This window comes from Hypomesus nipponensis, chromosome 15 (genome assembly GCF_054491055.1).
Source record: "Hypomesus nipponensis isolate SF chromosome 15, ASM5449105v1, whole genome shotgun sequence".
Lineage (NCBI taxonomy): Eukaryota > Metazoa > Chordata > Actinopteri > Osmeriformes > Osmeridae > Hypomesus > Hypomesus nipponensis.
Genome location: NC_140375.1, coordinates 5762501 through 5782500, shown reverse-complemented (window position 1 = coordinate 5782500; position 20000 = coordinate 5762501). Strand labels below are relative to the sequence as shown.

The 20000-nt window shown below is 50.1% G+C and overlaps 1 protein-coding gene across 1 annotated transcript in view; it reads left to right on the top strand.

The window, feature by feature from the left end:
• Positions 1 to 5083, top strand: part of LOC146257173 (leucine-rich repeat and fibronectin type III domain-containing protein 1-like protein) — a 6945-nt gene extending 1862 nt beyond the window's left edge. The window contains exon 3 of the mRNA XM_084674359.1: positions 4528 to 5083. Coding sequence (XP_084530485.1) covers positions 4528 to 5083 — 556 coding nt within the window. The remainder of the gene's footprint in view (positions 1 to 4527) is intronic.
• Positions 5084 to 20000: the final 14917 nt, after the last annotated feature.

Sequence of the window (20000 nt, the reverse complement as noted above, 5' to 3'; positions counted from 1 at the left end):
TTTCTCTCTGCCTGTTCCTTGACTGTGCACAGCTAACACATGCGATACAATGCTAGAACACAGTCAAATCAACTTGAGGATGACTGAAAGGTAAACTGTGACCTCACCCCCCTTCAGCCCTGCAGGGCTTTTGCCAGGTGCCCATTAGCATCAGCCATTAGCCTCCTCCAAGCCTGTATTGTTGTATTGCAATGAATCCTAGCCATTAGCCATTAGCTATCCCCAGCCAATTGCCTTGCAGAGTTGATAAGCCATCATCCAACCCCGGCCTACAGCTTCTCTTCTCAATAGCCGTTAACCGTTAGCGGTAATGTAGTTGGCAGTGACATGGAGGTGATGTAGAGCCATAATCAGAGGACATGCTAGCATCTATCTTGTCTCCAGGGCTAAGGAGGCGGAGTTGGCGATGTGGTGACCTGACTGAGGATGAGATAGAGTGGGATATTATCTACTCTGGCGGTGATGTAGTATGTGGAAGGCCGGTCGTATAGTGATGTAATGAAGAGAGTGTCAGAGCTGTTCTCTGTAGAGCTATCTAAGGGGTCATGGAAGGATTTATAGGAAGTGTTGCATTGTAGAGTATTTTAAGTGATTGTGTGTGTGTGTGTGTGTTTGTGTTTATGCATGTGTGAATGCCAGCCTTGGACAAAAAGGGGAATTTTCTCCACACATATACAAATATAAATATCTAAAAATCCTTAACTAATAACACAATGTTAGTGTTTGGCTGGTATGAATGTGGAACCTTGTTAAAAGTCACTAGCCCTTCCAGTGGTTGTTGTTTGATAAGCACTCTTCAACAACCTCTCCCCTTCAGCCTTTCCAGCCTCCTTCCCTTCCACCCGCTCCCCTCGAGCCTCCCCACCAGCCTCTCTGTCCCCTTGTGTCCCCCTTAGTCTCCCACCCAGCCTCTCACACACAGCTACAGCGTGTCTGCGGCCCATTCGACTCAGGTGTGTGTTGCATTATCAGTGGTGTTTGTTTATTATGTAATGGGGAGGATTTTTTGTGTTCATGGTTCAATGTGTTTATGCTTGTTTTGCATAATAATGTGTCCATGTGAACGTGTGTGTGTGTGTGTGTGAGTTATGTGTGTGTGTGTGTGTGTGTGTATGTGTGTGAAGGAAAATATCAACCCCAACAGTCATCTATATCCCCTTGTGTGCTTTTCCCTGAACAGATAAGTACTTCTATTTATTCTAACACAATAAAGCAAGCTGGCCATAGCTCTGGAGCATTACAGAGTCAGGCTGGAGCTGGGAGTCTCCTTATCCCCAGCCTCAGGGCTGAAACGAGCTCCATCTCTCTCTTTTTCTTCTTCCCCCTGCTCTCTCCAACGCCTCATCCATCCACCCACTTCCTCATCTTCTCTCCTCCCTCACCCTCATTCCCCCCATTTCCAACAATCTTCCTTCACCTCTACTTCTCTAACTCTCTCTTCCTCTCCAACTCTCTCTCTGCCTCTCTGACTGTCTGGCTCAGTCTCTCTCTCGTTCTCTCTCTCAGTCTCCCTCTCTCTCCCTCTCTCTCCCTCTCTCTCCCTCTCTCTCCCTCTCTCTCCCTCTCTCTGGTTTATTGTATCACCCAACAATAGACCGTGCAGGAAATGAATCCATCGATTGCTCTGTTCATATTCCTCCTGTTCCTCTTCCTCTATTCTCCATCTCATACTTCCTTCCCAACTCTGTGACCCTGGGCTGATCCCTCGCTGAAGGAGGGCTGCGAGCATGTAATTAAGGCTCGTCCGATCCCTCAGGAAGGATTACAAGGGAACAAAATACACGTATGAAAAGCAATTTGCGGTTAATTATGCCAAAAAAGAAAAATCATGGGAAGGCCCCTTGCTTTATGGAAGCGCAAAGTAATCAGCACTTGCATTTTCAAATCAATTAAGCCCACATGAGTCCCAGTCCCAGTAGACAGGCAGCCGGGAGACAGGGGGGAGGAAAGGGGGAGATAAAGGGAAGAACAGCTTTATATCATCTGAGACTTTTTTTCCTTCACCAGCCCTGAGAACAGAAGGTGTCCATTTGCCTCTCCTTGTCTTATCAGTCCTCTTTCTTTGAGCTTCTTTCACTCCCTCCATTTCTCTCTGTCTCTCTCTCTTTTCTCTATCTCTCTCCTCCCTCTCTCCTTTCTCTCTCTCTCTCTCTCTCTCTCTCTCTCTCTCTCTCTCTCTCTCTCTCTCTCTCTCTCTCTCTCTCTCTCTCTCTCTCTCTCTCTCTCTCTCTCTCTCTCTCTCTCTCTCTCTCTCTCTCTCTCTCTCTCTCTCTCTGTCTCTCCCTCTCTTTCATCCTGGGATCAGTACCTAGTAATTGCCTATATGTCTGTACTGCTGGAGCCTAGGGTTGGATCCCAAGCAATTATACAGCATCACACTGGTTATGTCAGACAGCAGGTGATGGGAAAATGTGACACCCACTCACTGTCACAAACGTGTGACACACAGACACACAGCGTGGTTCACAGAACACACGGAGACAAACACACCCCTGTGTGGCACACACAAGGCATCACACACACACACGCTCTCCACCTGCCCTCCACCCCTACCGATTCTGGCAGCTGACGACACCCCCCCCCTCCCTCATCCTCACCCCTCCTCGCCCCCCCCCCCCCCCCTCACCCCACCTCACACCCCCTGGCCCCTGCTTGGCCGACATTCTGTCCTCAGACGTGACAGAATGGAAGTCTAGTGACAAGGACTGTGACAAGGTCAAAACTGAAAAGGGACGTGCACACACACACACACACCTCCTCTCCCTCCACCCGTCGTCTTTTAGGCTATCATCCAGCCATCTCCTTCACCTCCTGCCATCCATCCTTCCAGCTCCTATCATAATGACCACCCCCTCAGCCCCATCCGGTAATGATGAACATCCCCCCCCCCCCCCCCCCGATCCAGGGTCAGCTCCAGCAGAGCAGGTCAGACGGCTTGAGGTCTGAAGTTCTACATCTGGACATATTATCTCCTGATCCACAAAACCTTTCTCACACCCTGAGGCGCGCACACACACACTCTCCACCCACACACACATACGGCTGTAGGCGGCGGCCTAACAATATTTCCACAGGCTTCCGTGGTCATCACTAATGATGACCACCTGCCCTTATCTACTACTTAACCCCATATCCAGCCCAGCCCTCATTTACCTCTACCCCTCATCCACCCTACGGCTCACTCATCCAAGATCTCATCCACCATACCCCTCATCTACCTCTACCACTCCCCCAGCCCCAGCCCCAGCCCCAGCCCCAGTCGATCGGATCCTTCCCCTATCCACTTGAAATGAGAGTGTGGAGGAGGGGGGGGGTGCTTTGAGTTAGCGCGTGTGGAAGCGTGTGCGTGGCTACGTGTTGGCCTGTGTACTATAATAGTCTGTGTGTGTGTGTATTAGCATGTGTATTAGTGTGTGTGTGGTGAGTCAGTCTGCATGATATCTGTTTGTTGGTGTGTGTGCTAGTTTGTATGCGTGTCGCTTGTGTGCGGCTGGGTCAGCCTGTGTGTTGGTGTGTATGAGTGTGCGTAGAGTGTGTGTGACAGTGTTAACCTGTGTGCAGGACAGGGCAGGCCCGTCTAATAGGAACAGCAGTCGTGTGAAGAGTGGAAGCATGGTTTCTGCAGAGGATGACCTCTGCCCCCCTCCCCCCCTCAGCCCCCCTCAGCCCCCTTCCCAACAGCTTTGTTGGCCGCGCGAGAAATGTTTCATGCATGCGCCGTCACACACACGGTAACCCCCACCCCCCATCACCGGTGGACACCGCCAGCCTCAGAATACACCCTCTCTCCTCGTCACCTTGGAGCCCGTGGCCACGGCAACCGAGTTGATAAATGGAACTAACCTGGCGGTGGAGGAAGAGGAGTGTCTGTGTGTGTGTGTGTGTGTGTATGTGTGTGTGTATGTGTGTGTTGGGGGGTTGTATGAATAATGCATGTAAGCTCCTCTCACATGCATTCACACTTCTCTGTGTGGTCTAGTGTGTATATGTGTGTGTGTGTGTGTGTAAGTATACATGTGTGTCTGTGTTTGTGTGAGACAGGGAGTAAATCATGCTTTACCTGTCTGAGAGAGAAGACAACGAGAGGGCATCAAGAGTGTGTATATGTGTGAGCGTGTGTGTGCGGGCGTGTGTATTTATGTGTGTTTGTGTGGAGATGTTCAAGGTTAAGTGTAATCTTTGCGAGTTGAAAAGGAGGTTGTTTGGTTCTCTGACCTCCACTTTTACATTTCTCCTCCAATCATCCCTCCATCAATAACATTCCCCTCTCTCTCTCTCTCTCTCTCTCTCTCTCTCTCTCTCTCTCTCTCTCTCTCTCTCTCTCTCTCTCTCTCTCTCTCTCTCTCTCTCTCTCTCTCTCTCTCTCTCTCTCTCTCTCTCTCTCTCTCTCTCTCCCTGTCCACCACTCCTCCCAAATGTTCCCAGCTTCCTCACGACCAACTATTTCTCTCTTCTTTTCCTCTCCACAATCCCCCCTCTTCTCTCATTCCCTCCTCCCCTCCCCCCCCCCCACCCCCCTCCCTCCAGGATGATCCCGGCCTCCCACAAGCTCTTCCTGCTCAGCGACCTGGCCGCGTCGCGGGACTACGACCTGTGCGTGCTGGCCGTGTATGACGACGGCGTGACGGCCCTGACGGGCACACGCCTGGTGGGCTGCGTGGCCTTCGCCACCGAGCGCGAGTACGGCCGCTGCCACTCCATACGGGACCACTTCCTGGGCGGCACCATGATCATCATCATCGGCGGCATCATCGTGGCCTCGGTCCTCGTCTTCATCTTCATCCTGCTCATGAAGTACAAACTGCACAGCAACCACTACAAGCAGAAGGCGGCCCGCGTCAGCAACGTGTGCTCCCAGACCAACGGGGGCCAGGCGGGGGGGGGGCCGGGGGCTCACCTGCCCCCCTCCTCCTCCGCGGGGTCGGGCTCGGCCGGCGGCAAGCCCCCGCCGCACCAGGACCGGGGGCAGGACGGGCCGGGAGGGGGGTGCGAGGGGGGGTTTGGGGCGGCGTTGAGAGGCACCACGGTGGTGGATCTGAACCCCGAGTATGGGCGCGCGGAGGACGACGCCACCTCGCAATAACACAGGACGGGCGACGCCCCGCTCCCCCTGCCTCGCCGAGCAGGCTCTCCTGTCATAGGTGAGTGGGGTATGTCCATCCAACTGCTCTACCAATCAGAGTTGGAGCTTGACAAAATATGAATTCATGTGTGTGCGGCTGGATATGCGCACCCCCCAGAGAACAGGCGAGTCCAAATGTGTCTGCCTGTTTCAAGGGCGTGTCTTTTCAGTGAGCTCTGATGAATCAGCTCAACAGATGTTCCACTGAAGCACTGCTACAGCTGCATCCACCAAGTGTGTCACAGGGAGAGTGTGTTTGGATATATGTATGGCTGTTTGTGAGTGTGTGTGTGTGGCCGTATATGTGTGCATGGGTGTGTCTGTCTGACAGTAGGGTTTGTGTGTGTGTGTGTGTATGTCTCTTTTTGTGTGTGTGTGTGTGTGTGTGAGCTGGTTCTGCAGCCCAGCAGCTGTGGTGTTGCTGGTGCCCCATGCCAGTCTGGGCTGAGGGGAATAAGCAATAATCATAAAATCACACAGCAGATAAACACTAAAGTATGACTAGCAGGGCTCTAGTACTCACTCATTTCTCTCGCCCTTCACCCCTCCTTCTCTCCCCCCCCGCCTGTATCTTTCTATCAACCCTTCCTCCATGCCTCCACACCTCCTACCCTCCATCTCCTCCTCCCTCCATCCCTCTAAACCTCCCTGACTCAATTTCTTCCATATTTTCCTCTTATGACCTCCCTTCCCATCAGTTATCTTGGCTTTCTTTCTGTCCCCCCCTGCCTCCACTGGCCCATATTCCCTTAGTACTCCAGCCTGGGTATCACCCCCGCCCTTTCATCATTCCCCTCGCTCCCCATCTGCCTCCTTCCTGCCTGCCCTCCCTACACTCCCCCTCTCCCTCCATCCTTCTCTCTCCCTCCCTTAATCTCTCCCTCTCCTCCTCCCTCTGTCTCCCTCCCGTCACCCTCTCTCCCTTTTCTCTCTCTCCTCCCCCCTCTCCCTCTTCCCCACCGACCCTCCCTCGCTGTGTGTCTACGCCTTCCCCTCCCTCCCTCCCCCCTCCCTCCCCTCCTTCCCCTCCCTCCCTCCCCCCTCCCTCCCCTCCTTCCCCTCCCCCCCTCCCTCCCTCCCTCCCTCCTTCCTTCCCCTCCCTCCCCCCCTCCCTCCTTCCCCTCCCTCCCTCCCTCCCTCCCAGTCTTCTACTCCCAGCCGACCAGCAGCATATCTGTCCAGGGTTTAATATCTGCTGCAATATCAGACACACACACACACACCACAAGCAGCTTTAGACCGGCTGCCTACTAATCCACAATACATCTGTCTGGCCAGAGCTGCACTGGGGTGTCTTCAACTCTCGTCAGACACACACCTTCAACCTCCCCCCACACACACAGTCGCACACACGTATTCAACTAAAAGCCCCACAGATACACACACAGACACAGTCATCCACAAATACACATAACCCCCCCACACAGACACACACACACACACACACATACACACGGACAGTCCCTCCTGTGTGACCTCATTGTGTGTGCCATAACCATGAATAGAGTGAGTAGTGGCTATAGAGGGATGAAGCAGCCATTGTTTTATAGGCTTGTTTAGCGGCAGAGCTGACAGGGGTGTGTGAATGCAGCAGCTTGCCAGAGCTTAAACAATGTTCACAGTGAAGCGCTGCTACTGCGTGAGGGGCTGGTGCGACACTGACCCCTGGTGGACGAGTCTTATACTGCAGTGTCCTCCTTCAGCACCGAGCTGCACTCTCTCTCCATCTCTCCCCATTCCTGGAGCCTTGCGTGTGTGTGTGTGTCTGCGTCTATCAACCCCAGCCTTCAGAGTTTGACAGTGTTTCTGTATCTGTAATGCGCAGGAAGAGTGGTAGGGAAGGAGAGAGAGAGAGAGAGAGAGAGAGAGAGAGAGAGAGAGAGAGAGAGAGAGAGAGAGAGAGAGAGAGAGAGAGAGAGAGAGAGAGAGAGAGAGAGAGAGAGAGAGAGAGAGAGAGAGAGAGAGAGAGAGAGAGAGAGAGAGAGAGAGAGAGAGAGAGAGAGAGAGAGAGAGAGAGAGAGAAGAGAGAGAAAGAGAGAGAGAAATGAAGAACATGAGGGGAAGGGGAAGAGAGGGAGCAGTTGAAGGGCAGAGCAGAGTGAAGGATCGGAGAGGGAGAGGGAGTGGTGTTTACGAGAAAACACCAAGGATAGAGGGATCAGGGAGGAGAGAGGGAGAAAATGGATGGAGGGAGAGTAGAATGATTGAAGATAAAGCAATAGAGAGGGACACCAGGTGATTTATTGTGTGTGCGGGAGATAGATTGAGAGAGGAGAGAAGAAGGGTAAACGTGAAACAGAACAGATGGGGAATAGAGGATAACGATTTACGGTGACACTGATAAAACTGAGGAGAGGACAGGAGAGAAGTGAAGTGGAAAGTACAGGAGAGAAGAGGACAGTAGACACACTGTCTCCTGTTCTGATATTTCATTCTCAAATGTGGCTCACACAATGTATTGATTCCAGTGGGTCTGTGCGTATGTGTGTGTGTGTGTGTGTGTGAGAGAGAGAGTTTCAGATTCACACATTCCAACACATTGTCCCATCTACTGGAGAGAGAGAGACATAAAGACAGAAAAAGAGACATACAGAGAGAGAGAGAGAGAGAGAGAGAGAGAGAGAGAGAGAGAGAGAGAGAGAGAGAGAGAGACAGAGACAGAGAGACAGAGACAGAGAGACAGAGACAGAGAGACAGAGAGAGAGAGATGAGCTGTTTCACCTCATGTGATTCTCAATTGGATGACGAAATGGCACTTACTGACAGCGAGACATGCTCCTCCAAAGGCCAACCCTAATAACTGGAGTGGTGATTGCAGGGACAATGACAAATAACAAGTATAATGTAGTAAAGAGCTTTGCTGAAAATGTCAAAGCGTTTATCAGACATTTCCAAACGTTGTTTACTTTTACTCTGTTCAACTATGTCTCTGAGTGGTTGAAATTTCTGATGACCACTTCTTGTCTTGTTCAGGTCCCCTTGGTCCATGAGTCTTCAGAGCCAACCTGAGGGATGGAAGCCAACCCGAGAGTAGATACAAGAGGTGGGCGGGATACCAGTCGAGGAACGTTGTGCTTTGTTTCTTATGCAATCCTACCCAGAAACCACCGGGCCTGGACCCAGCTCTGGAGCAGCACTGCATGGGTTCACACCCCCTCCCTGCCTCCGGAGACGGGTGGGGGTGGGGGGGGGGGGGTAATGGGGGGGGTGTTTGTTCTGGTCCCGTCTCTGTCCTCATGGAAAAATTGCTGACCTTTGACCGGTGACACTCGAGGATTCCAGGATTCTATCAAGGAACGTGGAACAACTTTGGAGATACTTGTCGGATTTCGACGTAGATTTTGCCGATCTTGGAACATCCATGGAAGATCCGTGCAGTGTCTTGTGGGTCTTGTAGTCTGTTGATCCCCGCTCCTCTCTCCCCTGATGATCGTATGCCAAAGGAATACACTACCAGAGGAATATGCTGATTCCAGAGATCTACTGGAGGGATCCACTGACAAAGAGATCTGCATACTCTAGAGATGTACTAGAGGCATGTAGTCACAGATAAACCTACCACTTCAGAGATCTACTGGAGGGATCTAGTCTCACAGAGATCTACTGGATCCAGTACAGTATTCTTCTGCCCAGGGGCATTGGTGATGATGTCACATCGACTCACCTATATCTAACTGTCATTCAGAGAACTGTTAGGGCACTTTATAACCATTTAAATCGTAAACCTCTTTCTCATTCTCTTTCTCTCTCTTCATCTCTCACTCTCGTGCTCTCTCTCTCTTTAAGGACAACTGAATAATATATTCAAATTATTACGAGAACAAGTCTATCCGTTGTGGATGAGCGTGAAGAACATTCAGTATTTTGTCCTTGGATTGTCTGTGTGTCACTATTAGACTGGTCTGCAAGCCAGGGAAACAGCAGGGGGCTGAGACACAACACAACTGCAGCACAGTGTCATGCTCTTACGATGGTAATGAAAAAAATACACAAATAACTTGAGTTTGGTTGAATTAAAAGCTCACCAGGCAAAGACTGTGTTTTCTGAGAGGATCCAGTCTTCTGTCCTTGAGCCCTCGCTGTCTGTTGACTGTGTTTGTATTTGTATGTGAGACACACTCTTTGTTCGCGCTGATTTGATACCCCTGTTGATCCCCTCGACGATCATGAAACCAACAAGACGAAAAACACAAAACACTTAACATGGGATTTTATGCTTTCATAGATACAAAATATGTGGATTTATAATGAAATAAAAATATTTTTCTTGAAGGTTTGCCATGATTCTCTCTGTTCCTTTTGACAAACCCTTTTAGTTTTTGGAAGGAATAAAGTCGTAAATGTTTTTTTTTTCTTCTTCTTGGATTCAGTTGCCTTGTTTCATCCTTCCAGGGCACAGTGAAGCTGTGTTTCTACTTTACTCTGAAATGAGGAACTTTCCCATGGAACTCACAGCACCTCCACTGCAGGGTCCAGGGTCAAAATTGTCACAGCTGTGGGTGTCTGTCACTAGGGGGCAGCAGAGGCGTCCCCCTTGATCTGCCCCAGGCCTAAACCTCATTGATCTCCCCCTCTCTCACCCTTCACCCCAACACCCTTCTCCTCTCCCCATCCCTCCCCCTCCACCCCAACTCCCTCGCTCTCTCTCACCCACCACCCCATCACCCCGCCCCCCCCCCCCCTTTCAACCTCCAACCCGGCACCCTCTCTCACCTCCAGATATCTTCCAGCCCTTCTCGGACACACAAACACAAACAGAGCATCTCTTACCTCCAATCTCCTCTCTCCCGTCTCGTTCTTCTTGCATGAAGCATGAATCCTCCTCCCACCCCGAGGCTGCCGTGTGTGGCTCTGATCTGTCCTCGGCAGGTGATGCGATGCCTGACGGCACGGTGGCAGGGCGGGGATCCTGACACCCCTGTCAGCGTGTGGAGGCTGCGGATCAGAGCTGGAGTCGGACGCTGAGTGGAGATGTTGTGACAGGCTGTGGGAGTGATATCACAAACACGCTGACACATCAACCGCAGGCTGGACGGAGGAAGATAAAGTGACCCTTCATACCTTTTGTGTGTGTGTGTGTGTCTGCTGGAGTGTGTGTGTGTGTGTGTGTGTGCACGTGTGTGCATATGTGTGTGTTTACGTGTGTGTGTGTGTCTGCTGGAGTGTATGTGTGTGCACGTGTGTGCATATGTGTGTGTTTACGTGTGTGTGTGTGTGTCTGCTGGAGTGTACGTGCGTGCCTGTTCATTTGTATGTGTGTGTGTGCTGGCATGGGTGTGTGTATGTGTGTGTGCGTTTTCATTGTTGTGTGTGTGTGTGTGTGTGTGTGTGTGTGTGAATTCCCATTCATCTCCGCAGGCTGTTTGCATATAATTCCTACTGTTGTTGACTTCTGTTATCTGCTGTGTGATCAGATTCCAGACAGATTACTGTAATAGAACTGCAAAGTCACAGTCACCTTCAGTAGTCATGTACAGTACAAGACAGACTTAGTTCTGACCTCATTTTGTTTATACAGTCTTGTGTTCAAATATGCCTTTGTTCAAATATACCTTTATGTGATGATATTCTGATGTTTGTAGAGATATACAGTATGTCTGAGGACATATGTCTGGGTTGATATTTGTCTGTAGAGAAATGTCTGCCTTGATTTTGAATGCTAGATAACACCGAATCCTTGTCTCAACCCAATATTCTCTGGGCTGAGCTCACATTCACTTAATTTGATCCTGAGGAACATTCTGTCTTCTGCTCTGTTTTGGCCTTGTTCCATTTATTTGACATTGACCTTGATGTGAGTGCTTGTTTAAAATCCCAACACCAAGAAGAGGGGAACTGACAGAATTGACAGAACGCTGCTGGTGGTTTCCTGTCTCCGGCTGCCAACTTCCTGCTGGCAGCCGCCAACCTCAGGTTAAAACCTGGCGCTGTCAGAGAAGAAGAAAAAACACAGGAAGACAGGAAGTGAACGCGAATGCTAACACTTTTACAACAGCTGATCCCCCCTCATGACTCCTAATCCCACCGAAGAGAAAAGCAGTGATTCAGCTGAGGTGCATGCTGGGATACGATTCACTGTCTCTGGTCTTCTGGGTACAACAGGAAAACACTCAGTCTTGGAACGCTGACACTCTGGCGGGATACTAAGCGCTTTCCCCCACAGGAGTGGAAGAGGAGAGGTTTTCCATGTTGCAGGTCTTGCTCTGTTCCTACACCACTCTGGTGACACCAGCGTGCTCGTCGCGGCGCTGCTGTCACTACCCAGATGCCCCGGCCGAGAGGCTGCCTCTTGAGAGGCTCGTGACTGAAACAGGATGTGCTTTATGCGTAGTCAAACAGCTTTTCCATGTCTTGATTACCTCAGTGGGCTTGTAAGGAGTTGTTTGCATCCTGGAGGATGTTGAATTAGTGTGTGTGTGTGTGTGTGAGAGAGAGAGAGAGAGAGAGAGAGAGAGAGAGAGAGACAGAGAGAGACAGAGACAGAGAGACAGAGAGACAGAGAGACAGAGAGACAGAGAGACAGAGACAGAGAGACAGAGACAGAGAGACAGAGAGAGAGAGAGAGAGAGAGACAGAGAGACAGAGACAGAGAGACAGAGAGAGAGAGAGAAAATGTGAGTGTGTCACGTTCGACATTACCATGAACCATTTTCCACTCTAAAGCAATAATTTGGCCAACTCCGAGTGAGCCTTAGCAATCTTTTCATGTCACTTTCAACTCATCCTACTTTTACCTCAGGAGACAATCTCCCCCCCCTCACTCACTCCCTCCCTCCCTCCCTCCCTCCTTCATCTTCTCTCTCCATCGTCCTGTCAGGCGGATCTGGTACCGGTCATCTCGACGCCCCATGGACGTGGCTGGCATTTGCGGAAACACCTTGAGGTGTACATGAAGACCTCCTGTCATTGATGATCTGCCTGAGATAACAAGTTGTATCTTTCAAGAGACCGGCACTGTGAAAGCTGACACACTGCCTTCCTCTCCCAGAGCTCCAGATCAGAGGAGGGCACACACCAGCCGTGTTTGTGTTTGTGTGATGTAGGGAGTCATAAACAGAGGGAGAGAAGGCGGGAGCGGGAGAGACACGAAGGGAGAGAAAGTGTGCAAGAGAGAGACAGACAGAGAGTGGAGAGTTTTACAGTGACACACCTTTATTAGTTCCTTACAGGTTGGCAGAACATTACTACATGCTCCAAGACACATTGACAAGCCCTGGAGAGCACCACAATACATCAATAATAAATAAAGAATGAAACCCAACACCAAAGACACATTAACACAACCACTGACACCAGAACTAAGTAACAAAAGTAGAAAAACAATGTCTGGCTTCACGTATCCCCAAAAGATTGTTCTCCATCCTTTACGTTACATAGTGTACTTTCCCACCTCCAAATATATACAAAAGTATCCACATGTTTCATTGCTTCATGAAGAGCTCCAAAGAGTGGGAGAGAGAGAAACAGAAATAGGAAGTAAGAGAGAGGGGGATGCAGATGGGGAGAGATCTAGAGAAAGACAACAGTGACGTGTCACATCCAGGAAGTGGACAGGATCCTTCCTGTTTGGAGGGTCCAGTTGTCTCAGAGATGACTCTCAAGTGTCTTCATCTAGAATTTTCTACTGGGACCAGAGACTATGAGAGACCAGCGACCAGGAAAAGACCAGGGGAGACAATGGTAAGGGATAGCCGGATACTGCGGTTACTTTATCAGTCAGAACCATCAACTCAAACCCACTTCTGCACTGCCTCAAAACTTCAACACAAAGTCATTAGACATGCTTCACATGTCTGGTTCTGGCTGCTTTCACTGGTTCAACAGCAGAATTGATCATTTCGCAGGGCATTCCTAGGTGTTTTGGGATCATGATAATGATGTATTCAGTTGACACACACTTTTCAAAGCAATTCTACAAAGAGATATTTGAACCTCTTGATCTGCAGTCGAACACTTTAACCACTGAGCTACACCTACCTTCTGTGTCTGCTCAGATGGCTTTTCCCACCCAGAGGAAACATCCAGACACCCAGAATGGAAACCAGACAGGGGAGACAATCCCCTGACTCTCAACAATCGTTGGCTTTGGTCTGTCTGTCAGGCAAGGTTGCCTGGGTGCTCTGTCAGACGATGATTCTTCTCCTCTATCTTTCCAATCCTGCATTTTCCCCTCCTTTCCTTTCTCCTCATGACGTCGCTATTTTTACCATCGTCTGGCGAGCGGAGCAGAACGGAGCAGAGCTTCTCTCACCACAGTCACCACAGCCACCTGGGTTTGGGAGACTCGGTGGTACCCAGGCCCAATTATCACCCAGGTGTCAAAGTCTGCCTCCCACCTCTGACACCCTGCCTGGCCTCTTTATCTGGAGTTCACTCCTTCTGGTACACATACACACATGCTGAGATGCACACACACAACACTTATACACAGCAGCAGCAAGTGGGAAGACCTGTGTGTGTGTGTGTATGTGTGTGTGTGGGGGGTGTGTGTGTGTGTGTGTGTGTGTGGAGGGAGGGAGGAGGTGGGTTTACTCAATCAGACTCTCCCTTTGATCCTTCTCCCCTCCAAATCGCGGCCGGCTAGTTTACGAGCTGTGGAGCCTATTCACACCAGCCAACATCTGTTGCCCGCGCCCCCCCTTCCCCCCCACCCCCCCCCACCCCCCCTCCCAGAGAGGAGACGCAGTGACAATTGTGAAGGAGATGAGGGGTGGAGGGAGGAGCAGGTGGGGGGGATTGATCTGGTGTTTGAGAGTGATGGGGTGTGGTGAGGTGGTGTGAGAGCTTTGAGAACAGGGCCGACTTAAGAAAAGGAGGGGGGGCGGGGAGGAAGAGGGAAGAGGGTCTGGGGCAAGAGAGAGGGAAGCAGAAAGGGGAGAGAGGCGTCGGGGAGGGGGGAGGAGAGGGGGGATTGGGAATAGGAGGGGTAGAGGGAGGCTAGGGAGAGAGTGGTGGGGGTGAGTGAGGCTGGAGGGAGGAGAGGTTGGTGGGGGAGAGAAGCGTAGTGACTGTTGGGCTGTGAGTCTGTCCCATCATACTTCATTAGCCCCACCCTAAATCACTCTACTTCAAGGGGAACTTCATCCCCACAGCCAGGCCCCTACCTGGGCCTGGACAATGGGAAGATTAGGCCCCGGTCCCCTGCTCCAAATGTGACCCCTGGTACCCTAGCTGGTGACACACATACATACACACACATGCACATACCCACACATACACACACACACACACACTCAGCAGGTTTACTGGGGTGTGAAGCTATTCCACGGCTTATCTGGCCTGGAATTCTATTTGATTGTTTCCCTCTCTTTCGATGACCTACTTTCTCCTTCCACATGAAGTAGCTGTTTTACTGTATGGAAATCCTTCCTGTCTGTATGCACCAGTAACATCAAACGTTCCTAGCCCTCAGTCAGCACATTCAAACACACAGCGCCACGCAGCATAGCTCTGAAGCTCAGCAACGTAGTCAAGACTCGTTGGATGAAAGTGAAGGAGATGTGGAGGGCCCAGAGAGCTGAGATGACAGCTTCAGAGGACCGGAAACACCACCTGACAAACAACGTTCTGGAAGTCCGTAAAACATGATCAAATTATGTTGTGGGACGCTGGGGAAGAAAGAGAGAAAGAGGAAGGATGATCTGGAGAAGTGTCTTTCTTGCAGCGTTCTCAGTTGATGTTGTTGTTCTGTAGGACATCTCTGCTATCATCTGACGTCTGGACATGTCCTTTAGCAACAAGGGATTGAGGGAGGTTCTCCACTTGGGGGAACCAGGGTTCGGATTCCCCTGGGTCCATAGACATTATCCAGTTACACTTGATGAGTGTTTCGTTGGATGAAAGCCCACGCCAAGCACCATATGCTATTGTTGTTATGGTAACAGACTAATCAGAGACAATAGTAATGTACCGTTTATAAGATGCTTTCATCCAAATTGTACAACGATTAAACCTGCAACCACTTGACCTATTATCAAATGCTCCAACATCTTTGCTACACCACCCATTAGGGGGAATGAGCAGCATTAGGACAAGAACATTTGACCGCAGAAAGGTCACAGTTCCAAATCCTCACTTTTCTATATGTCACTTTTGTTGTTGTTACTATCACATCTTTTGGTCTCCCAGGCAACATTCTCTCGTTTCTCTCCCTCGTTTGTTTTTCCTCCGTCCGTGGCTGTGATGACGAGCAAGGGAAGGGTTACACTGCTGCCATTGTTGTCGCTGTGCTGTTGTTTCATTAGCATTGTGGAGGCACAGAAGGGCCTTTCGCTAAGCTAATTGGTGATTAGTTGCAATGAGTTTTGGCAACGATGCAAGTGTGTGTGTTTCATTGTTTTTGAGGTTTGTGTATTTTGTGTACGTGAGCTTGTTGTTTGTGTATTTTGTGTGCATGCAAGTGTGTCTTTATTTCTCTGTGTGTGTGTGTCTGTGTGTGTGTCCCTACATATACCCTGCTGGCATGCAAAGTTACAATAACATCCAGTTCTCTGGGTAGTGACAATGCTAAGTGACTGCAGCAGTGACACATCTTCCAGGAGATACCAGTTCACTGAGCTAGTGCTCACTTCAGGGGTCAGCATCACTCACCCTGAGAGAACAGCAGTCTGACCCTGAATGCCTGCCCTGCTGGTCCACGAGATGCTGACCTCCGAACTCCTAGTCAGGAAGTAAAGACCTGCACGGATCATCGTCTAGTCCGACACACACACACACCCACACACACACACACATATATATTCACACACACACACATATATATATATATATATATATATATATATATATATATATATATATATATATATACACACACACACATATATATATATACACACACACACATATGTACACACACACAGTGACTCAGGGTTTTTCACATAGAGAGCGTTCATCTGTAAGTCTGGCATCGACAGCCTCTCGTTCGTAATTATCGTTAGCGAGATGAAGAGAGGAGAGAAAGGTCTGGTAACCAGACATGTAACCGCCGCTAACGAGGGGGGGATGGAGGGGTAATAACAAGGATGGGGGGGTGCCACTAACGAGGAGGTAGCCCTAACGAGGGGGCATGAACCAGCCCAGTCCAATCAGAAAGAGGTAAGCGGTAATTACTAAGACCCATGTTAAGCCTAATGGGGAGATCACAGGCAGGACAACAGTAGGAGGCCGTGTGTGTGTGTGTGTGTGTGTGTGTGTGTGTGTGTGTGTGTGTGTGTGTGTGTGTGTGTGTGTGTGTGTGTGTGTGTGGGTGTGTGTGTCTGTGCACAAGTTTGAGAGGAATAGATAAAAAGAGTGTGCACTTGTGACTTATTTCCAATGTATTTGCATAACCAGAACATCTCAACACAAACAATCAGCTCTTTCACTGAGTGAGAAAACAAGATAATTGGTCGAAAGGGGTCCGCCATGACACCCACACCCTCACAGCCACCACAAAATTGAATAATCATAGACTACTTTAATCAATCTTTAATAGCCAGACATTTCGTTTGTGAGTGGTTATTCTGAGAGCCAGACTCCACTCCTAATGCAGCGTGTTGAGGAACAATGAGGCCTGTTGGAGGGCCTCCAGCAAGGCCTGTCTGTCTGCCAGGAGGAAGAAGCTGAAAGGGACCAGGTTTGAATCTGTGCCACCTCTGTCTGAAAGTGTTTGTGTTCATGCGCTTTTAATGAGCTTTGTAAGCACACTGCTGTGCGCTATTTCAGCCTCTTCTGGACGTCAGGCACGCACACAGAGACATACAGAACATATAGAAATACAATGGCTGTACCATACCCTTGATGATGTGCTGCATATCCTTTCAAGGCTTACCACAGCATCCTGTGGATCAGCCGTCCTAACTGACACGTTCGGCACACGCACACGCAAACACACAGGTGGTTGTCACTGTCAGCTCTCGGCGCAGCTACGACACACGCAGTAAGGCCCAACGGGCTGTAGGGAGGAGAGATGGAGGAGCACAGCAGGGATAGCCTGACGTTGTCATACTCATAATTCTAGACAGAATATAAGTCTGAAAACTCTCCGTTGGGCTGTGACTACGGGGCGTGTTTCAACCGAACTCGTAAAACAAATGCCTCTACGGTCAATTGGATAGACCAACAACCAATCAGAGCAACGTAATATGTTGTTTGTTGAAAACAAATTCAACCCAAGGGCTCTTTCGTGACGTTGTTGATTACGTCACTGTTGATCATCTGTCCATCATCGTATAAAGCCCACCCTGAAAATGTCATTGGTCCGCCCAGATCCTGGTTTTATGTAGTTGTTCCCAATACGAGACCCTCCAGACCCAACTTCCCGACCACATTTTTTTGTGGGCAGGGAAAAGTTGGGCTGGCAGCCAGGCTACAGCAGGGAGGGAGGGAAGGGAGAAGATGGGGGGGGGGGGGTGAGGGACCTGGAAGTGGGTTAGATGAGGAAGACAGGGGATAGGACAGGGAGAGAGAGAGAGAGAGAGAGAGAGAGAGAGAGAGAGAGAGAGAGAGAGTGACAGAGAGAGAGAGAGAGAGAGAGAGAGAGAGAGAGAGAGAGAGAGAGAGAGAGAGAGAGAGAGATGGAGATCATCATCCCAGGGTACAAAAGGAAGGTTATTTTAAAAGAGACTGAGAAGGAGAAATGTATAAAAGGAGAGAAAATAGCATTATGAATATGCAGGAGATGAGAGGTAGATGTGCAACAGAGCCAATAAGTGAAGAAATGGAACGACTGGGGAGATATAGGGGGGAGGCTGGGAGGAAGCTAAGGGAGACGGAGGTGGAGAGGAAAGGGAATTCTCTGTCAGGGCCTGGGGGAAGCGTTGAGAGGCTTGGGGGAGGAGAGAGTGTATGGGAAACTGAAGTGAAGTTGTGCTAGCTATGTGAGGATTGGGAAGATGTAGGACAAGGTTCGGGGAGGTATGGGGGGGTAGGGGAGGTAGCCCATAGGGGGTGTAGACAGTATAACGGTACATAGGGGAGGCTAGCGGGAGGCTGGGGGAGGAATAGGAGGGGGCTCGGGAGGTGCACGAGGGTGTGGTTTAACGGCATATAGGGGAGGCAAGAGGGAGTCTGTCTAAGCTGCAGAGCAGAAGGTGGTGGGGGTGCTAACGGTGGCTAGCAGATTAGCGTGTATATGAATGACCCGGCCTAATCCCTGCTCATGGGTCAGAGCATCATGGGAATGCAGCCCTGCAGGCTGACACATGCTGCTCAGCACAGCTGGCTAGCCTACTGGCTAATACCTAGCCTTCTGTCTGCTACCTACCCTACTGACCAACACATAGCCCACTGTCTGCTAGATAGCCTACTGGCTAACCCCTAGCCCACTGTCTGCTAGTTAGCCTATTGAATAACACCTAACCTACTGTCTGCTAGCTAGCCTACTGGCTACCTAGCCTACTGGCTGCTAGCTAGCCTGCTGGCTAACACCTAGCCTACTGTCTGCTAGCTACACTACTGACCAACACCTAGCCCACTGTCTGCTAGTTAGCGTACTGGCCAACACCTAGCCCACTATCTTCTGGTAGTACTACTGACTACCCCTAACACCTAGAATACTGGCTCCAGCATAGCCTACTTTCTTCTTGCTAACCTACTGGCTATTAAATAGCCTACTGTCTGTGGGCTAGCTTAGTTCTCCAAGCCCTGACAGACAGCTGGTTGTGTAAAACCATCCAGCCACCATCCAGATCCACTGCCTGGTGCAGGTGGGTGATGAAGCAGACTCTTGGAGGTTTAATAAATCTCCTGGAGGTCGAATACATGTTTTAGAAGAAGCTGGTGTAGAATTAAATGGCGAGAATTAAATGAAGGGAGTGGGGACCGGTTGGTGCATGTGTGTATGTGTGAGCAGAGAGTTTGGTGTGTGTGTGTGTGTGTGTGTGTGTGCGTGCATGCGCGTGCATGCGGGGGGGCAGCGCTCGGCAGGCTGAGAGCAGCGTGAGAATCCTCTGACCTGCTTTGTTGTGGAAATTAAATAGAGAGAGAGGCAGGGGTGGGGGGAGTGTCCTTTGGGGACAGTCTGTTACACTGTTGCATGGGGCTGCTGAATTGTCATTCTTTCTCGGTAGTGTGTATGTATGTGTGTGTGTGTGTGTGTGTGTGTGTGTATGGAGCAACTTTACCCAGCAGTACTAGTGAGTATTCCTCAAGGTATTGTTTTTTTGCTGAATCTGGTTTTACATGAATTCATCAGTAAAATAAAGACTATGCAGTCAATAGAGGGGAGGGGAGGGGAGGGGAGGGGAGGGGAGGGGAGGGGAGGGGAGGGGAGGGGAGGGGAGGGGAGGGGAGGGGAGGGGAGGGGAGGGGAGGGGAGGGGAGGGGAGGGGAGGGGAGGGGAGGGGAGGGGAGCCCATCACAAACTCACCCCAATTACAACAGGGAGTAAACATTCAAACAACCACAGCCATGTTATAGATCTTCAAGATCTTGCCAGTCCAAGGCCTTAGAAGTAGCTGAAGAGAGGAGAGAAAGGGATATTTTGACATTCTACTTATTTAGCAGACACTTTTGTCCAGAGAGACATACTGAAACACTGCATGTATGAAGTTCAGCATTCAATAATTCAAGGTTCAGAAGTGCACAGTTCTAACAGCATTGCTTCTAACAGAGCAGGAGAGGAGTGTGGGAACTGATCCTACAGGTGAAGGAGAGGAGAAGAGAGGAGAAGAGAGGGAGGGAGGGAGGGAGGGAAGGATCCATATCAATCAGAGAACACTTTGTCTCTAACGAGGCTGAAGATGTGGTGAATTAGGGGTTCAACCAGCCAGCTGCTTGGAACACAGAAAGCAGAGAAATTATCTGCCTCATCGTTCTACAAATGACTTATTAATGAGATAAGCCCCAATGAAAGATTTTTATCATCGCTCAAAAGTGAATGAGATGTTTTTTAACT